Source organism: Eupeodes corollae, chromosome 1 (genome assembly GCF_945859685.1).
Source record: "Eupeodes corollae chromosome 1, idEupCoro1.1, whole genome shotgun sequence".
Taxonomy (NCBI): Eukaryota; Metazoa; Arthropoda; class Insecta; order Diptera; family Syrphidae; genus Eupeodes; species Eupeodes corollae.
Window position 1 is genome coordinate 243,671,292 of NC_079147.1, and position 26,589 is coordinate 243,697,880.

Sequence of the window (26,589 nt, forward strand, 5' to 3'; positions counted from 1 at the left end):
TATTGTGCGTTCTGACGCAAAGGCAGTCGAAGCCTTACCACGCGGGAGTAAACATTCTCCTTCCACCTGAAACTTATCGTTGGTTGGACAAAAAATAGTGCAAATTATTACGCGTGATGGAACAACTTCGAGAGTTGGTGTTGGGATTAATGTGCGTGTTTGTCATTATCACTACGGTTCGGTGTCAACTTCTTCCGACATTTGAAATACCGAAATTCCCCTCGGACGGACACACCTTCAATAAAATCGATCTTGAAGATGGCAGACTGCTGCTGACCCCATATATCGAAGCCGGCCTGCAGTCGACTGCCAGGAAATTGGCCAAAGTCGACAGGGGCTTATTTCTCAACACGACAAGTTATGCTGGTTGGTTAAAGGCTCAGCGTGCAATTCATGGTCAATACTTTCACTCATTTAGCATTTTTCTTTATTGTTGTTATTGGTGCTGTTGTTGATGTTGATCTTATAAAGGATACCTGACAGTTGATGAGGAACGAGATTCGAATCTATTCTTCTGGTTCTTCCCAGCCGAAGGGTCACAACGTATGTTGGCTGCGAGCGGCGAAAATGACCTCGACGATGAAGCGGATGCAGGCGAGACTGAGGACACTGACTTCGATCATGAATATCTGAAGAAGCTGTCAGCTAATGAAACCACCAACTATGCATACGATGAAAAACCTGTTGTTTTGTGGCTGCAGGGCGGACCAGGAATATCATCGCTTATGGCGTTATTCACAGAAAATGGACCTTTCTTTGTGGACGGCACAAAATTAAAAGGTTTGTACTACATTAACATCACTTAAGTGGTGCAATTACATCGGACTCAGACGCTAACTTCCATCCGGCTTTATGGACTTTATAATTTATGTACTCGTAGATAATCCCTATTCGTGGCACAAGAAGTATCACATGCTGTATATTGATAATCCAGTTGGGACGGGATTTAGTTTTACGGGTACGGATGGATATTGTGAGAATATATCGGGAGTGGCTCGGCATTTGTATATTGGATTGGTGCAGTTCTTCAAATTGTTTCCATCGTTGCAGACGAATAGTTTTTATATTGCGGGTGAATCATTTGCTGGGAAATATATTCCTGCGATAGCGGATGTGATTTATGAACAGAATGGAATACCCCAGAATTATTTGAAGATAAACTTGAAGGTGAGTTTGAGTGCTTTATAATAAGTTTTTATATAATGATTTACGCACATGATTAACTTGATATGTCCTCCTTTATGTCGCCACCTTCATATCTATTAAAATGCTAGTAACATAAATTACAATCCTTTTGGTAATAACTTTTGATTATCATTTTTAATTATCAATTTATATAGAACTTGAAACTAGATATTTTGAGACATGATGAAAAATAGGATATTCGGTGAGGTTCTTTATTGCACGTTCGCTAGGAATTAAATCGATATTGAAAAAAGTGAATTTTTATGATTTAGACAAGTTTTTGAAAGCAACCAAAATACGGAACACTGAAAACAATTTTATTCGTTTTTAAAAACAAAATATTTGATTTTTTCTTCCGATTTTAAAGTAAAGTTACGAAATTTTAATTTTGATATTTGATCTAAGACAAACAAATTGTTTGGTAATTTTCAGATAAACTTTGATAGATTAGATTTTTGCGAGTTGAAAATGATGTAATGTTTAACAATGTTGTCAAATGAAGAATCGTATGACTTCTTAATTTCATAATTTTTCCAAAGTATGTATTTTTCGAGAGCACTTTTAAAAACGATTCATCTATACTAAGTTTCAAATGGAAATGGTCAAAAATATATATTAAGTTTAAGGTTATGGAATATAAAACAAGACTTCATTTACAGTCAACTTCATTCTTTGAACGTAAATTTTGACCAAGGCAACTAGTTAGTTTTTCAGGTGTCATAAATTTTAAATTCAGAACCTAACTTCACAAACTTCTACTTTAAGTTTAAAGTTAAAAGAAACTTCCAAAAACATTATTGTCTACAAAACACTCTTCAGGCAAGCTACAAGTCCATCACGATTTATATTTTGTATTGTAAAGAAAAATTAATTATTTTTTTTCAGATGCACAAGAATTTCTTCCACAAAGCATTTAATGAAATTGTGAAGAAAATAAATAAATCATAGAGTAATAAAGTTCAGCTTTCAGTTCAACGAAAAACCATGCACAACTGTTATTTTGACATAAGTAGACTTGACTTGATAGTTATGGAGTTTTTTCTTGAATAAGTTTCCAGTTAACTTTCCAATAAAGTTGGCAAAATTGGAAGGCAATTTTTTGACAGATGGCCAATCAGATACTAGAAACTTGCCTAACTTTCAAGCCCCTTATGTCATTTGAACCTGCCCATTGTTGACAAAATAAATTAATAATATGATTTCTTTAATTCAATAGCTTTCCTCCCCAAAATACGTTTTGAATCCGAATCTACGCTTCATGAGATTTTTGTTTAATTAGAAAATGAATACAGTTTTTATTTTACGAATTAAACAAATTCAAGGAATGTCTGATCAAATGTTTTTGATTTGCTGAATAATGGAGTAGAAGTATTTAATTCTGGAATTCTAATATAAAAAAAAAAGCACCAAGAGTGTTTTTGACTCGTATAGATGAATTTTTAATGACTCTTCTTTGACAATAAACACTTTAGAAAAACCTTAATTATTGGAGCTAAAATGTGCCAATGTTGAATCACATTTTTCTGAGTGTGAAGATGTTATCATTCAAACTTAAAAATAATGTTTATATTAGTTACATGATAGATTAGAAAAAACAATTATGGTAAATGAGGGACTATTTTGTTAAAATATAAACAAAATTTAAAATTTTGGCTTAGGACGCTTTTATGACAAATTGTTAATTGAGTCAAGAATATGCGAAAATAAATCCGGTCATTAGATTAGAAGCAGTGAAACAATCAACGTTGTTTTGTGAAGTGCATGCACTATTTTTCGAAAAAACCGCAAAATTTATAAACTAATTGTTCTTGATTGAGTGTTAACAGAAATGAGCAACAAAAATGTTTGACAGTGTCACAGTGAAGGAAAGAAAAAGAATAAAGTTTATTGCTCTAAAGGGCTTTGATGCTTTGCTTGAGCCTGAAAAAAAATCGAAGTGATCGTTGTGTCAATAATTATTTGAAAACCCATCGCCTTACTCGAACAATTATAAAAAAAAACTTCCTCTGCCTCAAGACTTCACGAAACACGCAGAATCCTTAAAATAGCGTAAAATTCAGCTTTATCGGCAGCTAAAACTAGGGGAAAAGTTAATGTTAAAGCCAGCTTATCCACTGCTAAATGCACGATTCGCCATGCTAAACACTTAAAGCGCCTGAAGCTTAAGAAAAAAACCACCACTTAATGACGCAAGGAAGCACCAACGCTTGTGTTTGGAGAAAGATCACATAAGCTGGGATATGCAAAATGGAATGACTGCAAATGATTGGAGGAAGGTTATTTTTTTGCAACTAAGCCTAGATATGCCAGACGGTTATAATTATTATTTCCATCACCTGAGGAGAGTAGTGATTTTTAAACCGTCACCATAGCAAAGAAGGAGGAGTTATCGTCTGGGGTTCAATTGTATTGTATGGCGCTATAGACTTGGTAGTCAAAGATACCAAATGACTAGGAAAACATACAAAGCCGTGCTGGAATCAGTATTCCCCAATATATCCTTATTCAGTGGATTGATCAGCAGGAAAAGGCTCCCATACACACAGCCCGAGAGATAAAATCCATTATTGCAAACCAAAACTTCTACTTGCTGCCTTGGCCACTATATTCCTCGGACCTTAATATAATTGAAAATGTGTGGGATAGCTTACACGTAAGGTACATGATTAGGAAGGAAAGCAATACGATGATAGGAAGCGCTTATTCATGGTATCATATTGGCCTAGAGTGAGATTTCTTTGGTCTACTTGGAATTTCTTTTTAAATCCTTAAAAGACAGAATTTTTGAAATTATTTTGAAGGCTGGTGGTAGCACATATTAAAAACCTTATGAAAACTAAAAAACATAACAAAATACAATTACTTTCATTTATTTCATGTGCTTCTAATCTAATGACCCGATTTATTTTCACATACTCTTGACTCAATTAACAATTTTCCATTTTCTCCTTTTGTTTTCAACAAAATAGTCCCTCATTTACCATAGTTGTTTTTTTTTTCATTCATTATAGCACTTCTATGTATATCTAAGCGCAGTTTTGAAAAATTCGTAAGGATTCACAACATCCATTTCATTCAATAAACTTATCACTTGATCTTCCGATAGAAATTCTTTTCTAAATACATTCCTTCTGATTTCTCTGAGAATGCGGCATTTTTTTCCCAAGAAGTGGGCAATATCCTCTCTCTCTGATAGGTTGCACATATTACACTCCAGGGAAAACTCAGGTCTGTGTGGAATGGAATTTAAATCTTTTAGTTGACTACGTATTCTGACCATCATAGAAATCACACGGACATTATTGGAATCCTAAAATAGTTGTTCTCTGCAAGGTTATGATTTAATCTGCTGTAAGTTGTTCTGTACAGGGAATTAGACGCATCAGCAATATATTCAGCTCTTCATTTCCCGTCAACCTTTAAAATGACTTCATACAAGATGTTTCAGCAATATCTTGCCACTTTCGATACGAACTGCTTTGATCTTGTATGGCTTTTATGGCCACTTTTTCCAAGACCCGTAAATCATTCATTTTAAAAATATGCAAGTATTTTCATCAAAATCATTAAAATGTGAGTATACTGCCCAAAATTAATTAAAAACTCTAATTGCTTTTTAAATACATTTGAGAATAAGACAAATAATGTTTTTAGTAGATATTCGTTAAAACTTTTCCTCACATCGTTACAATAAACGGGTTGTTTATTCTTCAATTTAAAAGCAAAGTTATATTTTCCAGGGAGCGTTCGTTACGCCCTACCGATTGCTTGCTTTGCAAGTATATATTTTGACGCGTGATGCGCGAGATATGGTTTCGTTTGAGTCCTTTATCATAAATGAAAATAATTGATAATTTATATGACACATTATATGATAACTAAGCTTGACAGGTGTCAAATGCAAGCGCTGCCAAATTGAAACCACAAAATGAATGACCCTTTTTTAATTTGTTTAATCTTACAATAATTCTATTTATTAACAAACAAAATATATCTACGCTGGTATGCTTTGGCACATACCAACAATAAGTACCGCCTTCTCGCATAAATACAATACAAAATCATATTTCCAAATGAAAAAAATTAAATTCTTTCTAAACAAAAGGCAAAAATTGGTCTCAGTAAAGTTAAGAATACGAAATCTAAGAAAATACAATTTTATATTTAAATTTCAATATACTTTGCGTCAAAATTGTCGTCATTGTAAATCTATTAGGTTTATTAGTTTAGTTGTGTGCGGGGGTCTATGCGGAATATTTTATCAATAATGGTAGAATAATAAATTTTAGAATTCTTAAAAATATTACTGTTATACAAATTTATTATTCAAGAGCAATCTTTCGAAGTTTTTAATTTTATTTATGGTTATTAGCTACAACAAGAAATTGTTGTGGGTATATGAAAATAAACAAAATAATAGAAACTAAGAATGTACTTCAAACAGTAGACCCTGCAAAAATAAATTGATTCTTTTGGTAAAGTTTTTGTTCGTAATTCTTTTTAGGAAGAAAAATATATAGGTTAAACAAAAATCAAGCCTTTAACAACATTGCAGTTGAATTTTGCCAAAATACTGTAATCGATAAAACAAAAATAAATTCATCCAAGTTCATTAAAAGGTTTCATTTTTTATTTTGACAATTTGAAACATGCTTCAAAAACACTCTTTTTCGCTGAAAAATAAAGAAGATTTTGAATTTTCGCGCTTATGCGTCCTCGTCGTAAGTTTTTTTTTTGACTGCTATAGCAGAAAAGGGCACTTTGAAATGAACCGTTTCACAAAATAAACGGTATTTTTAATTTTGCTGCTTTTATTTATCTAGCTAATTCATCAAATTTGACAAGTTCATTAAGAAATTTGCAATTAAAAAAATTTAAACGAAGTAGTTCCTACTGTTTTTTTTTTTTTAATATTTTTATTATTTATTGACATGTCCGAAGAAGAAAAATACGTTGAATACATAATTACAAATAGAAGAGGATACCGGCTCGTACAGCGACGCTATTTTTGCCTACATATTTGCAATAGAAATAAATTATTTTGGTTTTTAGGCCCTTCGTACAAGAAGCGAACCTAACGTTCGACTCGAAGCGAACGTTTCTAAAAATGACTTATTTCGTATAAAATGAATTATTTACTTCCAAAGCCAAAAAAGAGATATCAACCCATTTGCACCCTGAACTTCACCCATCTTAATTTCTATATTGGATTTCTCAATCGGTCGTTTTAAGTCGATCGTTCGATTCCCTTCTCGTAATAAGGGCCTAAGGCCCTTAAACTTATTCAAAACTATACTTTCTCATTTAAGGATTTATTTTTTTCAAAAACTAAAATTTTGGCGAAATAGAGTGCTTGGCTTATGCACAAACAAAGCCAGAATGAAGTTTTCAGTTTTTCTATTGCTTTTAATGGGCGAAATTATTTTCCTTGATAGCTCAGGGCCACTTCCATTTGTTATTTTCTGTTCAATGACGAAAGTGCTAAACTTTTGTACATATTTTGTTTTTATATTGTTTTTATTTTACAGAAATAGTTTAACCGATTTTTCAAAAGTTTAATTTATTCTTTTTGTATTTTACTAACCTGAGAAGAATTTATAACATTTCGGTTTTTTGTAAGTTTGAACATTTTATAGAAAAGTTAAGTCATGTAGAATACTTCACAAAATAATATATCGCTTACTAACTGTTTTTTATATTGTTGCTCTCCTGAAAATCAAATAACATAATCTTGCCACTTTGACATCTGTCATTCTGAAATCAGTCACTTTTGACTGCGGTATTAGGAAATATGCTTCCTACAAATGAGCTTGTTTATGCTTGACAAATAAATGTACCGGCTTTTGGTTAAAATTAAGTAAATTTCTCAAAAAACGTTCACTTCGTATAAAGAGGTTCAAAAAGAAAAGAAAAGCTTGTCACTTTAAGATCTATACCCTTGACATTCTTATCTCATTTTCTGTCACGTACACGTTGACATCTGTAAATAAGTTTAAGCTAGGTAAGTGCATCGGTTAGCAATCTCCAAGACCTACTTTTTGGTTCGCTATTTTCGTTTGAAAAAACAATGCTGAATTCATCGTCAATTGTTTAAATATACAGCTAGGTTTTCAAAATCGAGTGATATGAAATCTACATGTAAATTGAAAGTTTAGTGAAATTGTTTTCAGGCTTCTAACAGTCGCTAGATTTCATAACTTCGAATACTTTTCGAAATTACTTCAAGTGACATCACATCAGTCAATAAATAATTCAGTTGATTGTCACAATTTGAATAAATTCTTAAGTTTTTATTTGATCTGCTCTTTCAATTACATAAGTAAACATAAAAGTAAGTGGTTTTAATTTACATTGTGTTGATGCACATACAGCTAGCTGTAGGTTTGCATTTCCTTGTGATAAGATGTTCCCGATAATATAGTTTTGTCAAAGCTTAGTTTTTGAACGTGTTCCTTTTTAAAAGAACATTGTTTTATTCAAATATTTAAAAGCTTTGTCGGTTGTTCCCCCAACTACAAAGTATAAGCTGCAACTTCGTACCAACGAACTGCATTATATAAAGAAGTAGAGATGTATTTCCCTTAAGTGAAAAAGCTACTGTATTTTTAACAATTTCCTCAAGTCGAATTGTTTTTGTCGGATTCAAATCACTTGAAAACCGCTAATATCGAAATTCACTTCGTTTCAAGTTCGAAAAATTTCTTTGAAATAATAACCTTGAAACCTTAATTCTCAAGCTATTAATATTCTTTCGGTAAACAAATTTGCAATGTGATTTTGCATGATGTTTGTGTTAGCACATCTTCTAAAATATATGCAAAACTTATTGATTTTTTAAAAGCAAATAAACAACAGAGTTTTTCTTTTTGACCAACTTAATTTTCTTTTTTGTTTCATGATCATGATTGGCTAATTAATATTTCTACGATTTCTGAGAATTTTTGAAGACGGTTTGACAGAACCGGCAAATGCAATATTAACACAATTCACTAATTATTTTAACAATCAAATTAGTTTTGCATTTCTTTTTAACCCTTTTAAATAGTGCCATAGAGAATTATTGAGAAATCGAATACCATAAACTCTGTTTTTCGATTTATGTCAGCAAAAATGGGAAAATACGTTCTAAATCTACATATGTATGTGGTCTTAGAAATTTAAACTGGAAAAATCCATACACCGGAATCGTGTAGCAAAACCAGTTGATACTTGAAATGCTACAAAGTGACGTAGGTCTTAAGGCTTCTAAGGTTCAGTTAAGACAAGAACTCAAGTCAACCATCAGCTTTGTTATACCGATAGTTTTGTTATTTTGCAGAATTTTTGGAAAAATTCGAGAATAATTGTTCAAAAGTCTCTACATTTCTTACTTGTTCAAAAATTAGGATGGAACAACTATGATTACCTACCTATATGATGAATAGTTATGGATTATGGCCGGAACTAGAAGATATTGCAAAACGACACGGGGCTACATGCCAAACAGTCAAAGAAACGATCAAAATTTTGCAAACAAAGTTTTCTAAGATTGCTATTTCTCGAAGTGGTGATCACAATTGTCAGCCAAATTCTTTTGATTTTATCGCCTATAAGATACCTTTCTTTTTATAATGAAATAAACATGCATTTGCATTGTACATATTATTTTTAATTTTGATTAGTATAAATATAGTTTTTCGTCGGTATTTTTGGTTGCTGTTGCTTTTGCATTGAAACAATTAACCTCAACCCTTCGGCAGGGATTGCTGCCTTCTTCAGGGGAACTTTAATAACACAAAAAAATATACAAATAATCTTAGTAAGATCGATGGGATACAAATGCAATAAAGTTTAATCATTCAAGAAAAGTATGACACAAAATTTAATTTTGATTATATTAATTAATATAAATTAAAAATAAAACTATTAAATATGAATAAAGCACAAATGACATTTGAAAAGAAAGAAGAGAGCTATATACGGCAGAAATGTTTTGTGTGTCTTGTTTATTTCTCTGTCTGTAGAACTTCCACGCCGTCAAATTTTGAAGAATGACCGCTTGCAATGCTGTGACTGGTCAGGGCTGTCTTCTCAGAAATGTTTAGTTTTAGGGTTCCAATATAACACAGGTTGCACGATGCATTTGATTTACCATTGCAGTTAATTTTGTAGATAACATCTGTTTGTTTGTTCTTATCAGGTATTGTCTTTAGTTTAGTAAAACAATGATCAAGTGTTTTGTTTGCTTTGAAAGCAAGGCAAACCTCTGTCAATTTTTTGAAGTTGTCGGATAAACTTGGGACGTGGTGCGTTCTAACGGGTTCATCAATATTTTCTCGTGGAATTTGCATTTTGTGTTTTAAAAGGAGACTTCGAATTTCGGTTGAATGATAACCATTATCACTTAAGATTTTGATGAATTTTTTCTCGTTAGCGACGATTATCCACTAATCATATTAATTACACAAATTGGTCAATAAATTAACTCTATTATTTTTAATATTAAAACTAAACCTCTTATTGGAAAATCCTATATTTATCTACAAAAGCAAGTATTAAACGACTATTTTCTCATCGCCCAAACATAAAATCGGTTGTGAAACTTGTTTAAAGTCGCAAATTACAAAAGAGGAGACATTTCAAAGTTTCCATCAGATTTATATTTAATAAGACTTTAACTACTAATAGTTATTTCTTTTCTTATAAATAAAAAGTTGATATCTATTAAATGAATTTCTCATTCGCAGGGTCTTGCTCTGGGAAATGCCTTTTCAGATCCTTACAACATGGTGGACTACTCAGACTTTGCATACCAATTGGGTTTGATAGGTCGAAAGGGTCATCAAGAAATGAAGCTAACAGAGAGTCTTATTCGAGCGTATATTGATCAACCGAAGTTGGCCAAAGCTGTAAGAACGTAACCAATAATATTCAAATTTGATATCTGTTTCTAAATGAAAATGATTTTTTTTTCAGTATTGGGATTCAACCCTGCATCTTTTCACTGTTCATAGCAACTATAGTAATCTCTACAATATTGGAGAACCTAAATCAATGGATCTATTCCCGTATAAAGCCTTTATTGATCAACCTCAAGTAAGTACTTATTTGTATATCGCTATTTTCTAAATATGTATTGAAGAGTATCAATCATTCTTTTCAAGGTTCGAGAGGCTTTACACGTCGGTGGTCATCCATTTTCAGGACCAAACACTGTCTATACGCATCTCCTCAATGATTTCATGACAACAGCAATGCACTGGACCGAACGACTCCTTAACGCCGGACTTCGTATCATGTACTACAATGGTAATTGGGACTTCATTGTGGCATATCCTTTGTCAGAAAACTCCTTCCACAAGATGCAATGGTCTGGCGCTGATGAATACAAATCAGCTCCACGTCGACCTTTCACGGTCAATGGAAAGCTCCATGGCTACGTAACTAAGGCTAGAAATTTCTACGAGGTTTCAATGCTTAACTCAGGACACATGGTACCAACAGATCAGCCAATAGCTTGCTTGACTTTGATTGATAGATTTTTTACAAACAAGTTGTAGAGTAAAATGAAATACAAAATATGAAATGCAGTCTGTTTTCTTTTCCTTAAAATTATATCTACCTATACATATGTACATCACAGCGTATTTTTATAAATAAGTTTGTTGAAAATTCAGTCATTGTCCTTGGGAGACAAAGAATGTTGACAACATAAACAAATATGAAACACCAGTTGATTGTGTTATCATTTTCATTGTGCGTTTAAGGACATGCGTAAAGGAGCATTCTTTAACATCTGTTCTCTCTCTGCTGTCTCAAAAAATCTGTCAAACGTAAGTTCTCGTTCGCTGCAATGGAGGTGATACAAATATTTTGCGTTTCTTAAAAATAAAATAATTTTATAGTCGGTTCATTGTTCCAAACAAATATTTGTATCCATTGTTTTACTTTTTGCAATCTAATGTAAGTTTCGAATGAATTTTTGTGAAGTGGGCTGAGTTGAAATTTATTAAAAAAGTTCCTTTAAATATGTTTTTCGAATGTGACGAAATCCTTCTAAGAAAAGTATATTCTTTTCTTATATGAAAACAAATTCTATCAAGTTAATTTTAAATGAATATTTGAGTTCAAAAATTACAAATTTAAGTGTTTTTTATGTCAGCAAAAATGAATTAAAGTAAAATCGAAATAACTATCATTGAACTTGGTGAATATGTTTCAAAAGTCTGAAGTACTAGGTAATGACTTTTCGGAGATTCTATTTATAAATTTCAGTGTACTTCGTAAAAAGATTTATAAGTTGAAGTTTCTTAATTTTAAAACAAAACTTATCTAAGTTGCAAGTTCATTTGTGGTCAAAGAAATGATATTATCATAGAATGTGAACTCAAATCTATATCTACCTTCGAGTACGTACAAAGGAATTTATATTAAATTGTTTTGCTCTAAAGTGAGTCATTGTTTTTTGCATCATTTAATTTGCAATAAAATATTGTTTACCTATCGATAAATAAAAATCGATTTGTTTTTATGTCAATTAAATGAATGTAAGAGAATTAAATATTTCTTCCAACAAGAAATTTAATTAATTTTTGATGGAGTTTTTATTACTTTTTTATGATATTTTAAACTAAATATTGCTTTTTTGATTAGGGTGTAACTCAATATCATATGTTTTTTTTGAGACAAGGAAAAAGTGAAAATATAAATATTTATTATTTTTGGTATATTAATCCAAGGACCATAGTTTTACGATCAAACCAAAAAAAAAAAAATTTTGCGGTTTCAAAAGCAAAAGTTAATAAAAAAAATATAAAACATTTTGTTCATGATATTTAATTTGTATTATAAAGTTTGAACGTTGACGTTGTAGTGTGAAACACTACATCATTTAAATGACCAGCACGCGAATTGTTGTACGCGGCCAGGAAATGTCTCTTGCAATAAAACCATATTCGCTCGAGTTGTGTGTCGCATTTTGCAAATTTTACAGAAGACAAAAAAAACTGAATATTTTTTCAAAACAAATTCGTATCGTAATGAAATTTGACAGAGTCTTACCAATTTTGAATCTCTACTATGTGAAATAGTTGTAAATGCTAAAAATTGTAATTTTCCTAAGATAAAAGAACTTAGGAGATATTCATATATAAAAAAAAAAAATACTTTTTATGCTGATAAGAGGAATTCATTTATTGATTTAAAATGATAACGCTCATAGCAATAGGAAACGGAAACTTAAAAAAATAATGAATACAAATATTAATTCATTAGAAAATATCACAAACTTTTCTATTCTTCACAGTAAATTCAGCAAAAACCAATAACTTATTATTTTAATGACAAGTTTTCATAAAAATTTCTACAGTCTTCAGGTAAGAACTCTTTCAGTTCTTGTAGATGATTCCATTTCTTCTTTGGAATAGCAAGTTGGCTTGAAATTAAGGCCTTAAGCTCGTAGTCTTCATCTAAATTGTTTAAATTCATATTCTTCGGCAGTAGTTGTTTTCTGTCGGAATTTTGTGCAAAGATCACATTGATCTTTCTTAAGCTGATAGAGGGATATATTCATGCTATCAAATACTTCTCGAAATTTTTTTTATTGGAGAGAATCAATCTTGTATAAACTGCAATGCTCTTTATAGAAATCAAACAAACTTTGTTGGGATACAAACTTGTGGCTCAAGAAAAAGCTTCGATGAATCTTTTCTAGAGTAATTTGATGGGAGCTTTGGTAATTGCTCCAAGAAATTCTTCAAAAAATCATTTTTGTTTTTTCTTTCGGAGTTATCATTACTATCATAATATTTCTTGTAAACACTGCAAGCATCGAATAGGAACTTTTTTTCACCCAAAAGTGAATGGTATGATCTCCAATGCAAATTGTGTTCATAAACATTTGTCGACAAATTTGCACTTTTGTACCTGAAAGGGTTTATTTGTGAAAAGTGTCATTTGGATTAAAAGTTATAAATAAATGTTGCCACCTTTTTCATTTGATGATAAAAATTAAAAAAAAACTTTGAGACTTCCAATTGTTGGACGTGGTTGCAAACGAAAACTTTCCGCTGTGACCAATCCATTTTAGTCCAAAAATTTTCAAAAATTGAGGTCCTATTGGCTTCAGTAAACATACTACAGAATCGTTTTAAAGATTTTTTACAGTATTCGGAAGAGCAAGAAGCACCAATGACTCTGGCTTTTCGAATCGTATCTTGTTTAATAATTTTATTTTTCCTTGTAAAGCCAAGGTATTGAAGTCCTTGCGTTCGAAGTTGCTTGTTTTTATTCTGTTTCCAATTTGAATCATTGGCTTTTTTACTTCAAGTCTTCATCTTGCATGTCACCATACTCACAATCGTTTGACAAAATGTTGTCCGCATTTTCTGGTACTTGAAGATCGAGCGGTGGATCTAATGTTTCTTCAAGTAAAAGCTCATTGTTTTCTATAGTTTCCGACTCTAGTGCTGTTAACCGGCTCAATAGTCATTTTAATGGTTCTGGGAAAGATAGAAGCCGTTTGAGCCCGCGCCATTTCGAGGCATTTCTTCGCTCGAGAGCACATTTTGCTTTTAAATAATAAATTAAAAGAGCATTCTTAATCTATAAATTAATTATTCTACTAAGAAGGGTCTATTAAAACATTAATTTGTGGTACGACGAGTCATTAACTTATTTAAGAACTAAAATAAAAAAATGAAAATTTCAATACAAATCCGTTGATAGGAGATGTTATGGTACCAGTTGTAACAAACAGAATACCTCCGATCATACTTAGCACAAGTTCTGTGAGTTTAATTGTTTATAATTGTAATAAAATCGAAAAACTTTATAACTATGGTGCTACAAAAACACTAATTTCTTAAAAAAACAGAAAACAAAACTAAACAAATACTTACATTAAATAAAATATGAAGCAAAAACTTCTTGTGAAATGTGATGATAGGAGATATTTTAGGCGCCAAGATGATAGAAGGTATTAGAAAATAATAATAACAATATTTTGACAGCTGCTGGAGACATAATAAATGCGTTCAGCGATGCAGATGTTAATTCTTAACAAAACTACATCAAAAAGTGATTTTCACAAAAAATGTTTGTTAGGAGGTATTCGTATTTAACCATCGAAATGTGCTTCCTCGCTGAAGAAAATGTTTTTGAAATAATCGCCAACTTAGTTAGACAGATGTCGAATTCCAGTCTTTTACTTTTGAAACCGCAAAATAGATAACCCGTTCATTTATTTCTAAATGTAAAAACATAAAATGTTCATAAATTATTTGACAACAAGTGTTTGCTTAATAATTAATAAATCACAAGATATCACCATATCGGTGGACAATTATTGATATTACTTCTTTGAAAAACAACACGATCACTAATAAAATGTCTTGCAAACAAAATGTCGGTTGCTAGCAGTTAAAAATTGTCAAAAGCTAGAAGAAACCTCTTATTGGTAGTGCTATTACAATATTTAAATTGAATTACACATACAAACTTAAGCTGAGTACCTACAGACGATCGTACAATATGACTAACTTGAAAAATTTTATCAAGCGCCTCAAAATTGTGTTAATTATTACAATTTCGTGTAATAATATTGTTGGAAACGGCAATTTGTAACAAAAATTGTAAACAAAATGAAAACATTGTAACCAAATCGTCTGTACTTCACTTTAGTTATGAGTAAGACCATCGAATGGCCAGGTTCAGACAACATAAGGGACTCCCTTTAGTCAACTGCATTCTTTGAATGCATTTGGAATTAATAGTACAAAATCTACCAAAAACAAATCTATCAATAGTATAGTAGGATTTTACACGAATAACAAACACAATATCCGTAGTCTGAATACTACCGATAAAAGCTAAAGTATAATCTTACTACGGATGGGTTTTTGACATTTATACGAGTCTCGAATAGATCTCATTTGATTTCGTTCTCAAATGTTGATTGATTTTGCATTTGTATCTCGTTGTATCTTGTTGACTCGACTCCGATCCCGACCGGAATCGAGTCGAATTAAGCTCATTTCAACTCGATTCAGGTATATAAAGAATTGAGGCGAGCTTCAAGCTCGCTTCAACACCACATCTTAATGTAGTAGGCTACGAACAAACCCCCTCCTCGAAGCAATTATTAAATGAACTTTTGTTTATAGAATCTCAATTTCCAGATGTTTTCTTAACATTTCTTCCTGAAAATTATCCATTTTATTAGTTCTAGTTAGGTTTTTTTGCTAAGCTAATTTTAACTTTTGATTTTCACTAAACTTTCTTCCTTTTGTGTGGTTCTTTTTATTATTATTCTGACAGATCTTCTTTCAGTTGTAAGTAAGTAAGTTGTACTATTAATAGAATGCCAAAAAAACACTATTACTGTTTACAAAACACTCCTCAGGCAAGCTACAAGGCCATCACTATTTGTATTTTGAATTGTTAAGAAATATTACTTATTTCTTTTCTAAATTGGCAAGAAACCCTTTAACAGAAAACATTGAATGGAATTGTGCAGAAAATAAATAATTTATATAGTAATAAAGTTTAGCTTTCAGTTGAAGGAAAAAACATGATCAACTGTCATTTTGACATAAGTAGACTTGACTTGATAGTTAGGGAGATTTTTCTTGACTAATTTTCCAGTCAAAATTCCAATAAAGTTGCCTTAATTGGAAAGGTAATTTTTTATCAACTAGAAACTTGCCTTACTTTCAATCCCCTATGTGGTCTGAACCGGCCAATGTTTCGGTTACAAAGATTAATGTATGTATTTTATGAAGTTTAGATTTAGTCGTTAAGTCAACGCATTCTAATGGATTTATAGAATAAAACAAAAATTATTTAAGAAATTATTGTCATTTATTTTTATTGCCATCTAATGGTTTAAATTTTCCATGACCACATTTTAAAACAGTCAACTGTATTTCAACAAAATCAATTTTTGGAACTTTCAATTTTAATTTACGCACTTTATCGGCTTTTAATAAATCACAGCTTATTTGACAGATGTATCTTTAATCACCTCTAAAGATATTGACATTCTAATTTGAAAACCATTTAGTTGCTGTATTCAGAAATTAGATTTTCAGTTTAAGAAAACAACAATATTTCTTAGACAAGAAAAGACGGACCATTGAATGTATCAAAATATAAAAGGATTTACTTCTCATCTGACACAATTTTACATTTGACAAATGAGTGGGGCCAAAATAAACTAATATTGACATTATGCTGGTCAATAAATCACGCAGTTAAATTTTTAATTAAATATTATTAAAATAAAACTTCAGACAAATATCTTTCAAAACATTTTTATTATTTTTCTTAGAAGGCTTTCTTCTTCTTTTTTTGTTTTACTATTTATAACTTGTTAGTAAACAAATAATGAGCCTGTTATTAATAAAAATAGTTTTATTATTATTAACCTGTACATTTATTCTTTGCAGCTGAATAATATACAATTTCCATAAATAGAAAGCAATAAAAACAAAATTCCGAGTCCATCATGGATAAAGTTGGATTATTGCGAAAGGTGAGTAACATTGTCCTTGGGGATAAACTATTTATTATTTTGTAGGTATTTATAGATATCCTTAAGTGCAAGTGCCTATATTTAATGCTATAAGACTACAAAGACCCATGATCGATATTCAAACTAAGATTGTATACACCTGGTGAGACAGTTTTGCCAAAGTCGTAGCTCTTAAATTGTTTTGCAGGAGTAACATATTTCAATAACAAACAACTTATTTATCAATTTGACTCACCCTTTAAAATTAAAAGGAAGGGCTTTAACCTTACCATCTTTTTATTCCCAATCTTAATTTTTGGTTCGGTTATTTAGTTCACTAATTTCGAGCCCTTCCCGCCATTTTATCGCAAGCGACATTTTCAATAAAAAAGACAACACATAAAGCTTTAAAGGCTATTGTCATGTCTAAACTTAAGCATATTTAACATTTTCCAAAACTGAATATGGTTACAAGTTGTTTCAAGAACCAGCAGTAAGCTTTTGATTTGTCGTTTACGATTAAATTTATTTTTACAATTACGATAAATTGGTGGAAAGGGCTTGATGTTGTTAATTATGAACATTAAAACAAAATATCCTGAATTTTAAATTTGATTTTATAAACATGTAAAAACAATCAGAAAAAAACGTATTTCGAACTTTGTACACTTTCTTGTTGCAATATAATTTAGTTGCGGTCAATTTTAAAAGGTTATAAAATGTCCAAAATGTGTTGATCGACGCTTCTTATAAAAGCCTTATTCATTGACCAATTGTCACAACTTCATCTACACATAATGTAGGTAGGTTAATTGGATAAATTGATTATTCAATTACAAACACCTTATCTTAATTCCCCTGTCAAATAGTTTTCTGCCTACGGCTCTACGACGCGAAGCATATCTTGAAATTCAGTAGGTAATAATAATAATATTGTTAAAGTCTACGTTCAGTTTTAATTAGTATTCCAAAGGCGTATACATCAGCTTCAGCAGTAGCTGACCGATGACGACCAGCGCGACGGACGACGACGTGACGAGAGTCATTTAATGGCATTCAAACATAACATAAAAAAACGCCTATACTTACGTTGTTTGTCCAGAAATTTGCGAATGGTCAATGGATTTCGATTTAGTTGCGGCTTTGGCTGTATCAGTTCAGCAGTTGAAATTCTACAGAATCGACGATGGGTCTTAGTATCGTAGTACTTAGCAATGTGTTTGGATTGACGTTTTTTAGTCGTAAAATAATTTAATTTATTTTTATTTATTGTACCTATGTATAATTCTTATTGAATATATAGCCTTTTGGCTGCGAGTCAGAATATCTGTTAAAGTCATCGCCGAATATTTTGGAGAATTTTCCATACGAAGATTTTCGCAAGGCCGCCCGCAAAATGACCTCTCCACCTGCAACACGTGCCAACAGACCGATATCGCCAATGTTCTGCGATACCTTGGAACGTCATCCGTTTATGAGGAATGTCATAAATTCGAAGGGGTTTGAGATCAAATATTCGTCACCAAGTGAGAAGGAAGCATCAGTGAGAAAGAGTTTGGAGGAAATTTCGAAGGATATCAAAGAAATCGAAGATTTTCTCACTGTCACCGAAAATATTATCCGCAGGGAAAAAGAACGTGACAGAGAGCTGTATGCACGAGAGAAAAGACGAAAACTGGAAGAGAAACAAAGACGGAAGTCCGGTGAGATATCAAGTCCGAATAAGGAGAACAAAACACCGAGTCCTTTAAAAAAGACCACGCCAGCTACGTCGAGGAAGAACTCCCAGCGAGGTATTACCTACAAAATAAACTCCTTCAAGAATAAAAGATCCAAGCCGGGTAGTCCAAGGTTCTTAAATTCTAAGCTTTACTTTCGAAATGGAAAGATTGGATGCCTTGAAGCAGAGCAAAATGCTTCGAACATCGAAAGCACACATGCTTTGGTTAAACACATTCTCCAGTATGAAAACGAGAAGCCTCTAGTAAGCCCTGAGAGTGTTCGAAAGGTTTTGAATGAATGTCTGTTGCCAGGGCAGGTTCCATTCGAAGAATATGAAGAATCAGGCAGACCTCTTATGGTAGAAGCTGAGAAAGTAGTGGGGGAGCTGAACTTTACAGATGAGAATTTTGATAGTTTATCAGAGCCTATTGCGAATACAGTTGTGGAGGAGGAGGATGGTGATGAGAAAGATATGCAAATCTGTTACAATGAAGCTCCCGACTTGCCCAATGAGGAGAAGAACACTCGTGAAGCACAGGAAAACGTTTTGGACAGTGAATTGGTAGCTGTGGATACCCATGACGCCCAAACCAACACTATAGACAGGTCAACTCCGGGAAGGTTAGTTTTCATAATTTAATCTTTGTTCATCCAAATTTTAAATTAAGTTCTTTTTTCCAGTCTTGATTCCGATGGACAGCAGTTTCTTCGGGACCAAGTTCGCCATTTAGTCCGTAGGTTCACAGCGCGGGCAAACAAGGTCAAATCCCGATTAGAGTTGCCACCAACTCCTTCCAGCAGTGCCAGCTCTCCATCTCCACCACCACCTTCGGCGCCCGTCTCTATAACAAAACAACCCAATAAAAGTGACAGCCATTCAAATATCAAAATACTAAACCGAAACAACCGGAGTCACTTCGAAGCAGACAACCCACAGTCAAGCCTCTGGCTTTGCTCCAGTCTTTGTGGCAGTAATAACGACGAGAAAACTCTCGACCCACAAGGGAAAATCTATATTTCCTGGCTGTGTGTTGTTTCCATCAGCTTTCTCTACAACGCTTGGGTTATCCCTTTGCGGTCTACGTTTCCCTTTCAGACTCCGGAAAACACGAACGCATGGCTTATTTGCGACTTTTGTGCTGATCTTATTTATCTTCTGGACGTGATATTTTTTAAGCACCGTGTAATGTATCTTTTCGAAGGTTTCTGGGTAAAGAATAAAAATCTGACGCGGAAGAACTATATGCGAAAACTACAGTTTAAAGTAAGAAAAGACTCTTCAAATTCTCACTTATCTTAACTTATAAGCTCATTCCTATATTTACAGCTCGATCTCCTGTCACTTTTACCTTTGGACCTGTTGTATTTCAAGTTCGGTACAGGAGCTGTTTATTGGCGATTTCCAAGATTCTTAAAAATTCAAAGTTTCTGGGAAGTCTTCAAGCTACTCGATCGAGTCATTTCGTCACCACATTTTGTAAGCTCCTAATCAGCAATGCTATAGACTAATCTTTGATATTTTATCTAACCAAATCGTGAATGAATTTCACTATATCTTCTCTCGTTATAGGTTCGAGTTGCTAAGACACTGACCTACATGCTTTATATGATACACCTCACAGCTTGTTCGTATTATGCGTATAGTTCGTATCAAGGTAATCTAGTCGATGCTTAATTGTATGATTGACATGCTAATTAGAAACGTTGCAACCTATCTTCTTTGTTGATAAACAACTGATTTGTTTATGTTTATAGTTATTTATTTTTTGAAAATTGTATGTTTAATATTTTCAGGTCTTGGAGTCAATCGTTGGGTATTTAGTGGAAAAGGTCATCCGTACGTAAGATGTTTTGCATTTGCAACTAAGACTGCTACATCAATTGGTAAGGATATGAATAATTGTATTTTATGTCTAAAGGTTAAGAAAAAGTTAGGAAATATGACAAAATGAATGAAATTCGTATAAATAGGGTATTCCAGTAAGAAGTTTCATTTTGAAATTTACAAATATCCTTTTTATGAAATTTTGTACTATTTCTTATTTAAATATTTTCACTTTTTTATTGAAAAACTATTAAAAAAATACAATTACCAAATTATTCACTTCAAAAATGGAAACGTCACATTTGTCGTACGTCAAAGTTAAAAGTTGGTCAACTCTTGCGACTCCGGCTGCGGCTCCGATTCCAGTTGCGTCGTAAATTTGCATTTGCGTACATTGAGTACTTTGACAGCTATTCCAGTTTCGACTTCGGCTCCAACACCATTGTGTTCCAGCAGTAAGGGAACGAACCAATACTCAGCCTTATATATCACTTACCATAATAGACGTTGTGACAGTTTCAGTAAATTTCGCTAACTTTCGCGCAATTACGCAAGAGAGTCGAGTCAAATCAAGCTCATTTCAACTTGATTCAGTTATACAAAATATTTTTGATGAAATTTGTATAAAAAGGGTATTCCAATAAAAAATAAATAAATTGTGTGGCGCAACAATCCGTTGAGAACTAGGGCCTAGTGACTTACAACTCTCAACCATTCCTGTGTACGAGTAATGTTATCAGGAATGAAGGGGACCTACAGTTTATATGCCGAATCCGAATGGCTAATTTGAGAAAGCACTTTTTCATGACACAAGTTACTCTTAGAGAATTTGGCAATTCCTCGCAAGAGGCAGTACCAGTGAAAAGACTTTAGATGGCACACGCAGGGATCGAACCCAAAACCTCCACGGGTATTCCCAAATAGGTTACAGTTTTAAAAGTCCTAATTGGCAAATAGTGGGTTTATTCAAAATGAAACCTCTTAATAACTTCCCATAGGAAGTTATTGTAATGGTCTAATTTGTCAAATTGAAAATATTTACATTTCTCCACGTTTCAAGGTCCCTAGAGTCGAAATAAAAGATTTGTAGAAAGATGTCTGTGCGAACGTGTGAACGTACGTTCACATGTTCTAAACGTATGTTCGTATGTTCTGAACTTGGTAAAAATGTACTTACGACTCAAAAAGCTTTTAAAAATTAAAAACATTGTTTTCAAACTCTTTTTATTTCACAAAAAATATTGTTTTCGATATTCAGTAGTTTTTTTTTTTATAAAAGTTCAACAGTCCGTTTTTTTATAAAAATATAAAATCTACAAAAAATTACGCAAATTTTGTAAGAATTGATGTTCGGTTCTTGATATCTCTCAAATAAATTTCATTCACCCAATTTGTAAAAATTTAATAAATGCTACTAAAATTTGTAAACATTTGTTTTCGACTAAAAGACTATTTAACAAAACTAGATTTTAAAACCAAACTTAATATGAAAAATATTGTTGGTAATTTTAAAATTTGTGAGAATAATTCAACTTACAATTTTTTTAACCCAATACGAAAACCTAAAAATTTTTAAGCAAGGCAAATAGACAGACGGGAGGGAAGTTATCAGTGTGGGTCGCATCCCAGCCTCTTTGTCGCATATAGCACTTTTTATTAAGGGAGTGTAATTGCATCTTTTTGAGGTTTCTCCATTTTAGTTTGCTGAAAACATCATTTCTGACTTATTTATAACCGAAAAGAGGCTTTGGTGATGCTGGACAAATTATTGAATACTAGTTTATTACAATAACCAAGCCCTGCCAATGAATTCATTTGCCGTGTTATTCTGGTCGAAAGTAAGTAAAGTTTAATTGAAAACATGACAGCGGTTTAAAATAATTATGTTTCACTTTAAAGTCACTTGAAGATTTTAAATCTTTAAAAATACTTCAAATACGGATCATTGAGAAAATTCACTCGTTTTTCAATTTCATTGTGAAAAAAAAAACGATCGTTCTGAAGTGGATTGTAACTGTTCTACTTTTCGACAATTTTTATTCAGAGTTAGGCTAAAACGAGATTTCAGTAGAAGTTTGCGTCAATTTAAGATTGTATATGGTAGTTTGTCTTCAGCTTCTGGGTACATAAGACGAAGTAAAATGCACCAAGTTGTGGACACCGAAAGTCTTAGATTTTCTGATGAATGTTAACATATAAAGCTTTAACAACATGAAAGATGTCAAAGTATCTATGTCTCTTTTGGAATGTCTTTTATTCTTACTCGATAATACTGGGCAGGTGCAGACAACAAAAGGAATTCCATTTGCAGTCAACTGATTCTTTGAGAGTAAATTTTGACCAAAGAAAGTAGTTTGTTTTTTAAGTGTCATAAACTTCGAACTCGGTACTTACTTCACTTAACTCTGCCTTCAGTTGATTGTGCAAAAACTTCAAAATACATAATTGTCTACAAAACACTCCTCAGACAAGCTACAAGTCCATCACGATTTGAATTTTGTATTATGAAGAAATGTTTCTTATTTCTTTTTCAATTTGACAAGGAACCCTTTTACACAAAACATTAAATGGAATTGTGCAGAAAATACAAATAAACCATAGAGTAATAAAGTTCAACTTTCATTTGAATTAAAAAAAAAAACATGATCCATTGCCATTCTGAATCTGCCCACTTTGTTCTTTAATAGTAGCAATGCTGTCATTATTATGGCCAATCAGTAACGTTTTGAGAATTAACTTACACCTGGTTGGTATATTTCGTGTAAGCTCATATAGGCGTTCCTATTTACTCCAAAATGTACCTTGTTGCTTTTAAACTGGAGCTTTTGCAGTAAAAGTAAATAGTTTACACGTTGCTTTCATGCATAAAAAAGGAAATTACTTTAAATATATGCAAAATTGCCGCCATGAGCTTTCAAAATGTTCTTGTACATATATTTTTTTGAAGACCCATGTATTTAACTTAAGTACTTTAACTTAACTTAAGTCTCATTTAAAATTTGTCGGTACATATTCATTCTAATGTCATTACAGGAAAAAATCCAAAACCCGAAAGGGAAGGTGAATATGTCTTCATGACAGCTGCTTGGCTGATGGGAGTGTTCGTATTTGCCTTGCTTATTGGTCAAATCCGAGATATTATCTCAACTGCAACCCGAAATAAAAACGAATACCGTCAGCTTGAAGATGAAACTCTTGAATATATGCGACGTTTGAATTTACCAAACGAAGTTCAGAGAAGAGTTAAAATGTGGTTTAAATTTACTTGGGATCAGCAGAGAACATTGGGTAAGTTTAAGGAAACATTTTTTCCTTATAATCATATCTTTTCTTATTTGTAGATGAAAGCAACATATTGGATTCACTACCAATTAATCTGAAAACAGACATTGCCATCTCTGTGCACATTCAGACTCTATCAAAAGTTCAACTTTTTGCCGACTGCGAAGAGGCATTGTTGAGAGATTTAGTGCTTAAGCTACGAGCGGTGACCTTTCTGCCAGGCGATTATGTGTGTCGCAAAGGTGAAGTTGGTCGTGAAATGTATATAATTAAGTTGGGACAAGTTCAAGTAATGGGCGGTCCCAGCAATGACATTGTTCTTGCCACACTCTCGGAAGGTTCGGTATTTGGAGAGATCAGTCTGCTTGGTATAAATGGGGCTGATCGACGGACGGCGGATGTACGATCAAAGGGCTATGCAAATTTATTTGTTCTCTCGAAGTCCGATCTAAATGAAGTTATCGTTTACTATCCAAATGCACAAGCTATTCTTAAGAAACGTGCCAGAAGTCTCATGCGTAAAAATGCCGCCCGAGAACGTGAGGAAGCTCGAAGAAGTGCCATGCAAGCCGATGTAGTGATAGGTAATCCCAAAACTCCTGAAACACCACCAAAACTTCTTAAGACAGTCATCCAAGCTCTGTCTCATGAATCTCCAGCTGTAATGTTGATTACCAAAGGATCAAAACGACTCCAGAGAAGATCGGAAAACAAGGAAAAAGCATTAGCATTAGATGAGGCAAATCAAGCTGCGACAGCGTCGTCATCATCGGTTACAGCACCTTCAGTACCTGCTGTAGCATCTCAAACATCAACAACTGAGGAAAATGCACAAAATAGTTTTTCAATTCTAAATGAAAAACGACCTAAATCTCCAGATCTTCTTTCATTGATACAAATCGAACTGAAGAATAAGAATAAGTTTATCAACTTAACCGATTCCGAGAAGGCACTTATAATATCGAACAGTAGCAGTAGTTCGTTGAGTGGCGAATGTGATGTCACTGTACACAATGAAATGTAAATTTTATAAATAATTACTTTTTAATTTTTTTTTCTTCAGGAAACTGAAGTCAAATTATTATTAACTATTGAATAGCACATAAAATTAAATGTTAAAAATATGTATTTCGTGTTTTTATTTCCTCTTTTTATGAACATAGATTTGTTCTTGCAAAATTTAAAAAAAATTGTTATTGATCCAATTTAGAAAAAAACATTATTCATAGTGATTGTTGGTGGCTCCGTAATTTTGACAGCTGTCAAATTTAAATGACACTCGTCTAACAAATTTTCATGTGGTTTGAGTCTTATTAGAGACGAATCTTATTTTAAAAGATCATAATTTTCCTCATATTCATTAGACTTGTAACTACTGATGTGTGATAGAAGACCATAATTAATCGATTTATAGAAGACGCTTTAAACCGGAATGTTTTCTTTTCAAATTGTCTAGATCTTGTCAAAGTTAAATTGTTCACGCTCAGTAACTATACATAATAAAATTTTCTTGAGTATTATAAATAACCGATTTTAATGGCAACCTTTTGAAATTCATTTTGAAATTGGTGAGTAACATTGTGGAGATATCAGTTAATATTTCTGGACAATTAACTTGAAACTGGACCTTAATGTCTGAAACACAAACACGCTTCAGCTTCGGCTTCGTCTGCATTACGATGGGCCTGCTACGAGGTTGCTTTAAATGACATTTCCAATATGACGTTTCTAAAAGGGAACTTCTGTCATTAGCAGCTGTTATTTTTCCTCAAAAGTACGACAATATGACATAGAGCTTCCGTTTGGACTCACATTACGTTTTTTTCCTTACGATTGTCAAACGAAATGTGAAGTCAAAGCTTTATTGTGATAGCATGCATTTAAATCCTATTGTTATACTCGTAAACGTCTGGTGAAGCTGAAGATGAAGCGTGTTTGTTTTTCAGCCATAAGGGTCGGCTGCACCGTCAACATTGAAAATTTCTGCGAATAACAATTGTTTAAATGGAGTTGTACTTGAAATAGATTTCCCAGATGGCATTTTCCCCCATTTATCGTATTGGTGTTTCTATAAGTCTACCCTTAGGTTAGACATAGACATCTAAGTGAGAAAACATCTCACTTGGATGTATATGGATTTATTTTACTCCCCACGAAAGGAAAATGATTGGGAAGGGTTTAAGAAGGCCGCCTCCCTGAACTTTCCTTATTTCTGGGAAATTTTAGAATGTCTCTAGGTGACAAGGACGAGACGTCAAAAAAGTCATCGAAAAAGTAAATTCCTTATATCTTTCTGCTAGGCTTAAGTAATCGCATAGAAAGTGGAAGGTATCTTCCTGCGTCCCCTCGTCATAAATTAGATCAGCCGATACCCATTATGTTAATGTGGGTTCCCAATGCGTTGTGATCCTTTAGGATACCTATTAGTAAGGAAATTTGCCTTTAGAAATCTTTGGCTATATATTCATTTACCTTATCCATTGGCGTGTATGAGCATTGATGCGTTTTTGGCCAATTTGTCTGCCTTTTCATTACCGTCAATGTCACAGTGTCCTGGGACCCAACAGAGGGCAACCATGTTATTTTCGTTAAATAAACGAAGCTCCCTACGGCATTTCTGTACCAGCCTTGACTTTGTGACAGTGGCTGAAATGGTCTTGATTGCTGTATGGCTGTCGATAAATATCCTTAGTGATTTCAGAAACCACCAATTCTTCTACTTAAAAGACACTAATTTGGAAGCTTTATTGATATTTCCAGGTGGAGGATTACATAAAAAGATGCCAAACACTATACCCCCTCCCCCGTTTTGGAACTATCCGTAAAGACAGATACTTGATTTATTTTAATGACCCCGTTTTTCATCCAGTCCTTCATTTTGGGAATTTCAGTTTGTGCTACTGAGTTAAAATATATGCGTGGCTTAAAACAGTCTGTCTGAGTCCCAATGTGTATGTTGATAGTTTTTTATATTCCTGTGACCAAAGGAAGCCCTTTTCCAGTTATTACACTGTATTAGACGTAATGCGTTTTTGGCCGCCGCCAATGCGCCATTTCTTTTACGATAATATGTTTGTCATATTTT

At 32.8% G+C, this 26,589-nt stretch overlaps 2 protein-coding genes across 3 annotated transcripts; both read left to right on the plus strand.

The window, feature by feature from the left end:
* The first annotated feature begins 116 nt into the window (after positions 1–116).
* On the plus strand, positions 117–10,754 carry LOC129949507 (venom serine carboxypeptidase-like). Its single transcript, XM_056061019.1, has 6 exons — positions 117–366; positions 472–780; positions 881–1,167; positions 9,912–10,073; positions 10,141–10,260; positions 10,329–10,754. Exons 1-6 carry the CDS (start codon positions 117–119, stop codon positions 10,722–10,724), a joined length of 1,524 nt encoding a protein of 507 aa, XP_055916994.1. The 3' UTR covers positions 10,725–10,754.
* Positions 10,755–10,986: 232 nt separating this feature from the next.
* On the plus strand, positions 10,987–24,630 carry LOC129940310 (cyclic nucleotide-gated cation channel beta-3). Of its 2 annotated transcripts, none has more exons than XM_056048609.1 (9): positions 10,987–11,127; positions 16,611–16,696; positions 17,979–19,018; positions 19,079–19,661; positions 19,725–19,874; positions 19,968–20,052; positions 20,192–20,281; positions 23,256–23,510; positions 23,564–24,630. In XM_056048609.1, exons 2-9 carry the CDS (start codon positions 16,670–16,672, stop codon positions 24,526–24,528), a joined length of 3,195 nt encoding a protein of 1,064 aa, XP_055904584.1. In that variant the 5' UTR covers positions 10,987–11,127; positions 16,611–16,669; the 3' UTR covers positions 24,529–24,630. The 2 variants fall into 2 exon arrangements, with proteins under 2 accessions (XP_055904584.1, XP_055904585.1); XM_056048610.1 differs by lacking the exon at positions 10,987–11,127 and adding an exon at positions 11,597–11,614.
* The last annotated feature ends 1,959 nt before the right edge of the window (positions 24,631–26,589 follow it).

Bases quoted from the DNA above. Each gene is read 5' to 3' on its own strand.
- LOC129949507 (XM_056061019.1), top strand. From the start codon at position 117: ATGGAACAACTTCGAGAGTTGGTGTTGGGATTAATGTGCGTGTTTGTC. The intron at 10,074-10,140 runs GTAAGAACGTAA...TTTTTTTTTCAG, and splicing joins AACCGAAGTTGGCCAAAGCT to TATTGGGATTCAACCCTGCA. The intron at 10,261-10,328 runs GTAAGTACTTAT...ATTCTTTTCAAG, and splicing joins CCTTTATTGATCAACCTCAA to GTTCGAGAGGCTTTACACGT.
- LOC129940310 (XM_056048609.1), top strand. From the start codon at position 16,670: ATGGATAAAGTTGGATTATTGCGAAAG. The intron at 20,053-20,191 runs GTAATCTAGTCG...TAATATTTTCAG, and splicing joins TGCGTATAGTTCGTATCAAG to GTCTTGGAGTCAATCGTTGG. The intron at 23,511-23,563 runs GTAAGTTTAAGG...TCTTATTTGTAG, and splicing joins GGATCAGCAGAGAACATTGG to ATGAAAGCAACATATTGGAT.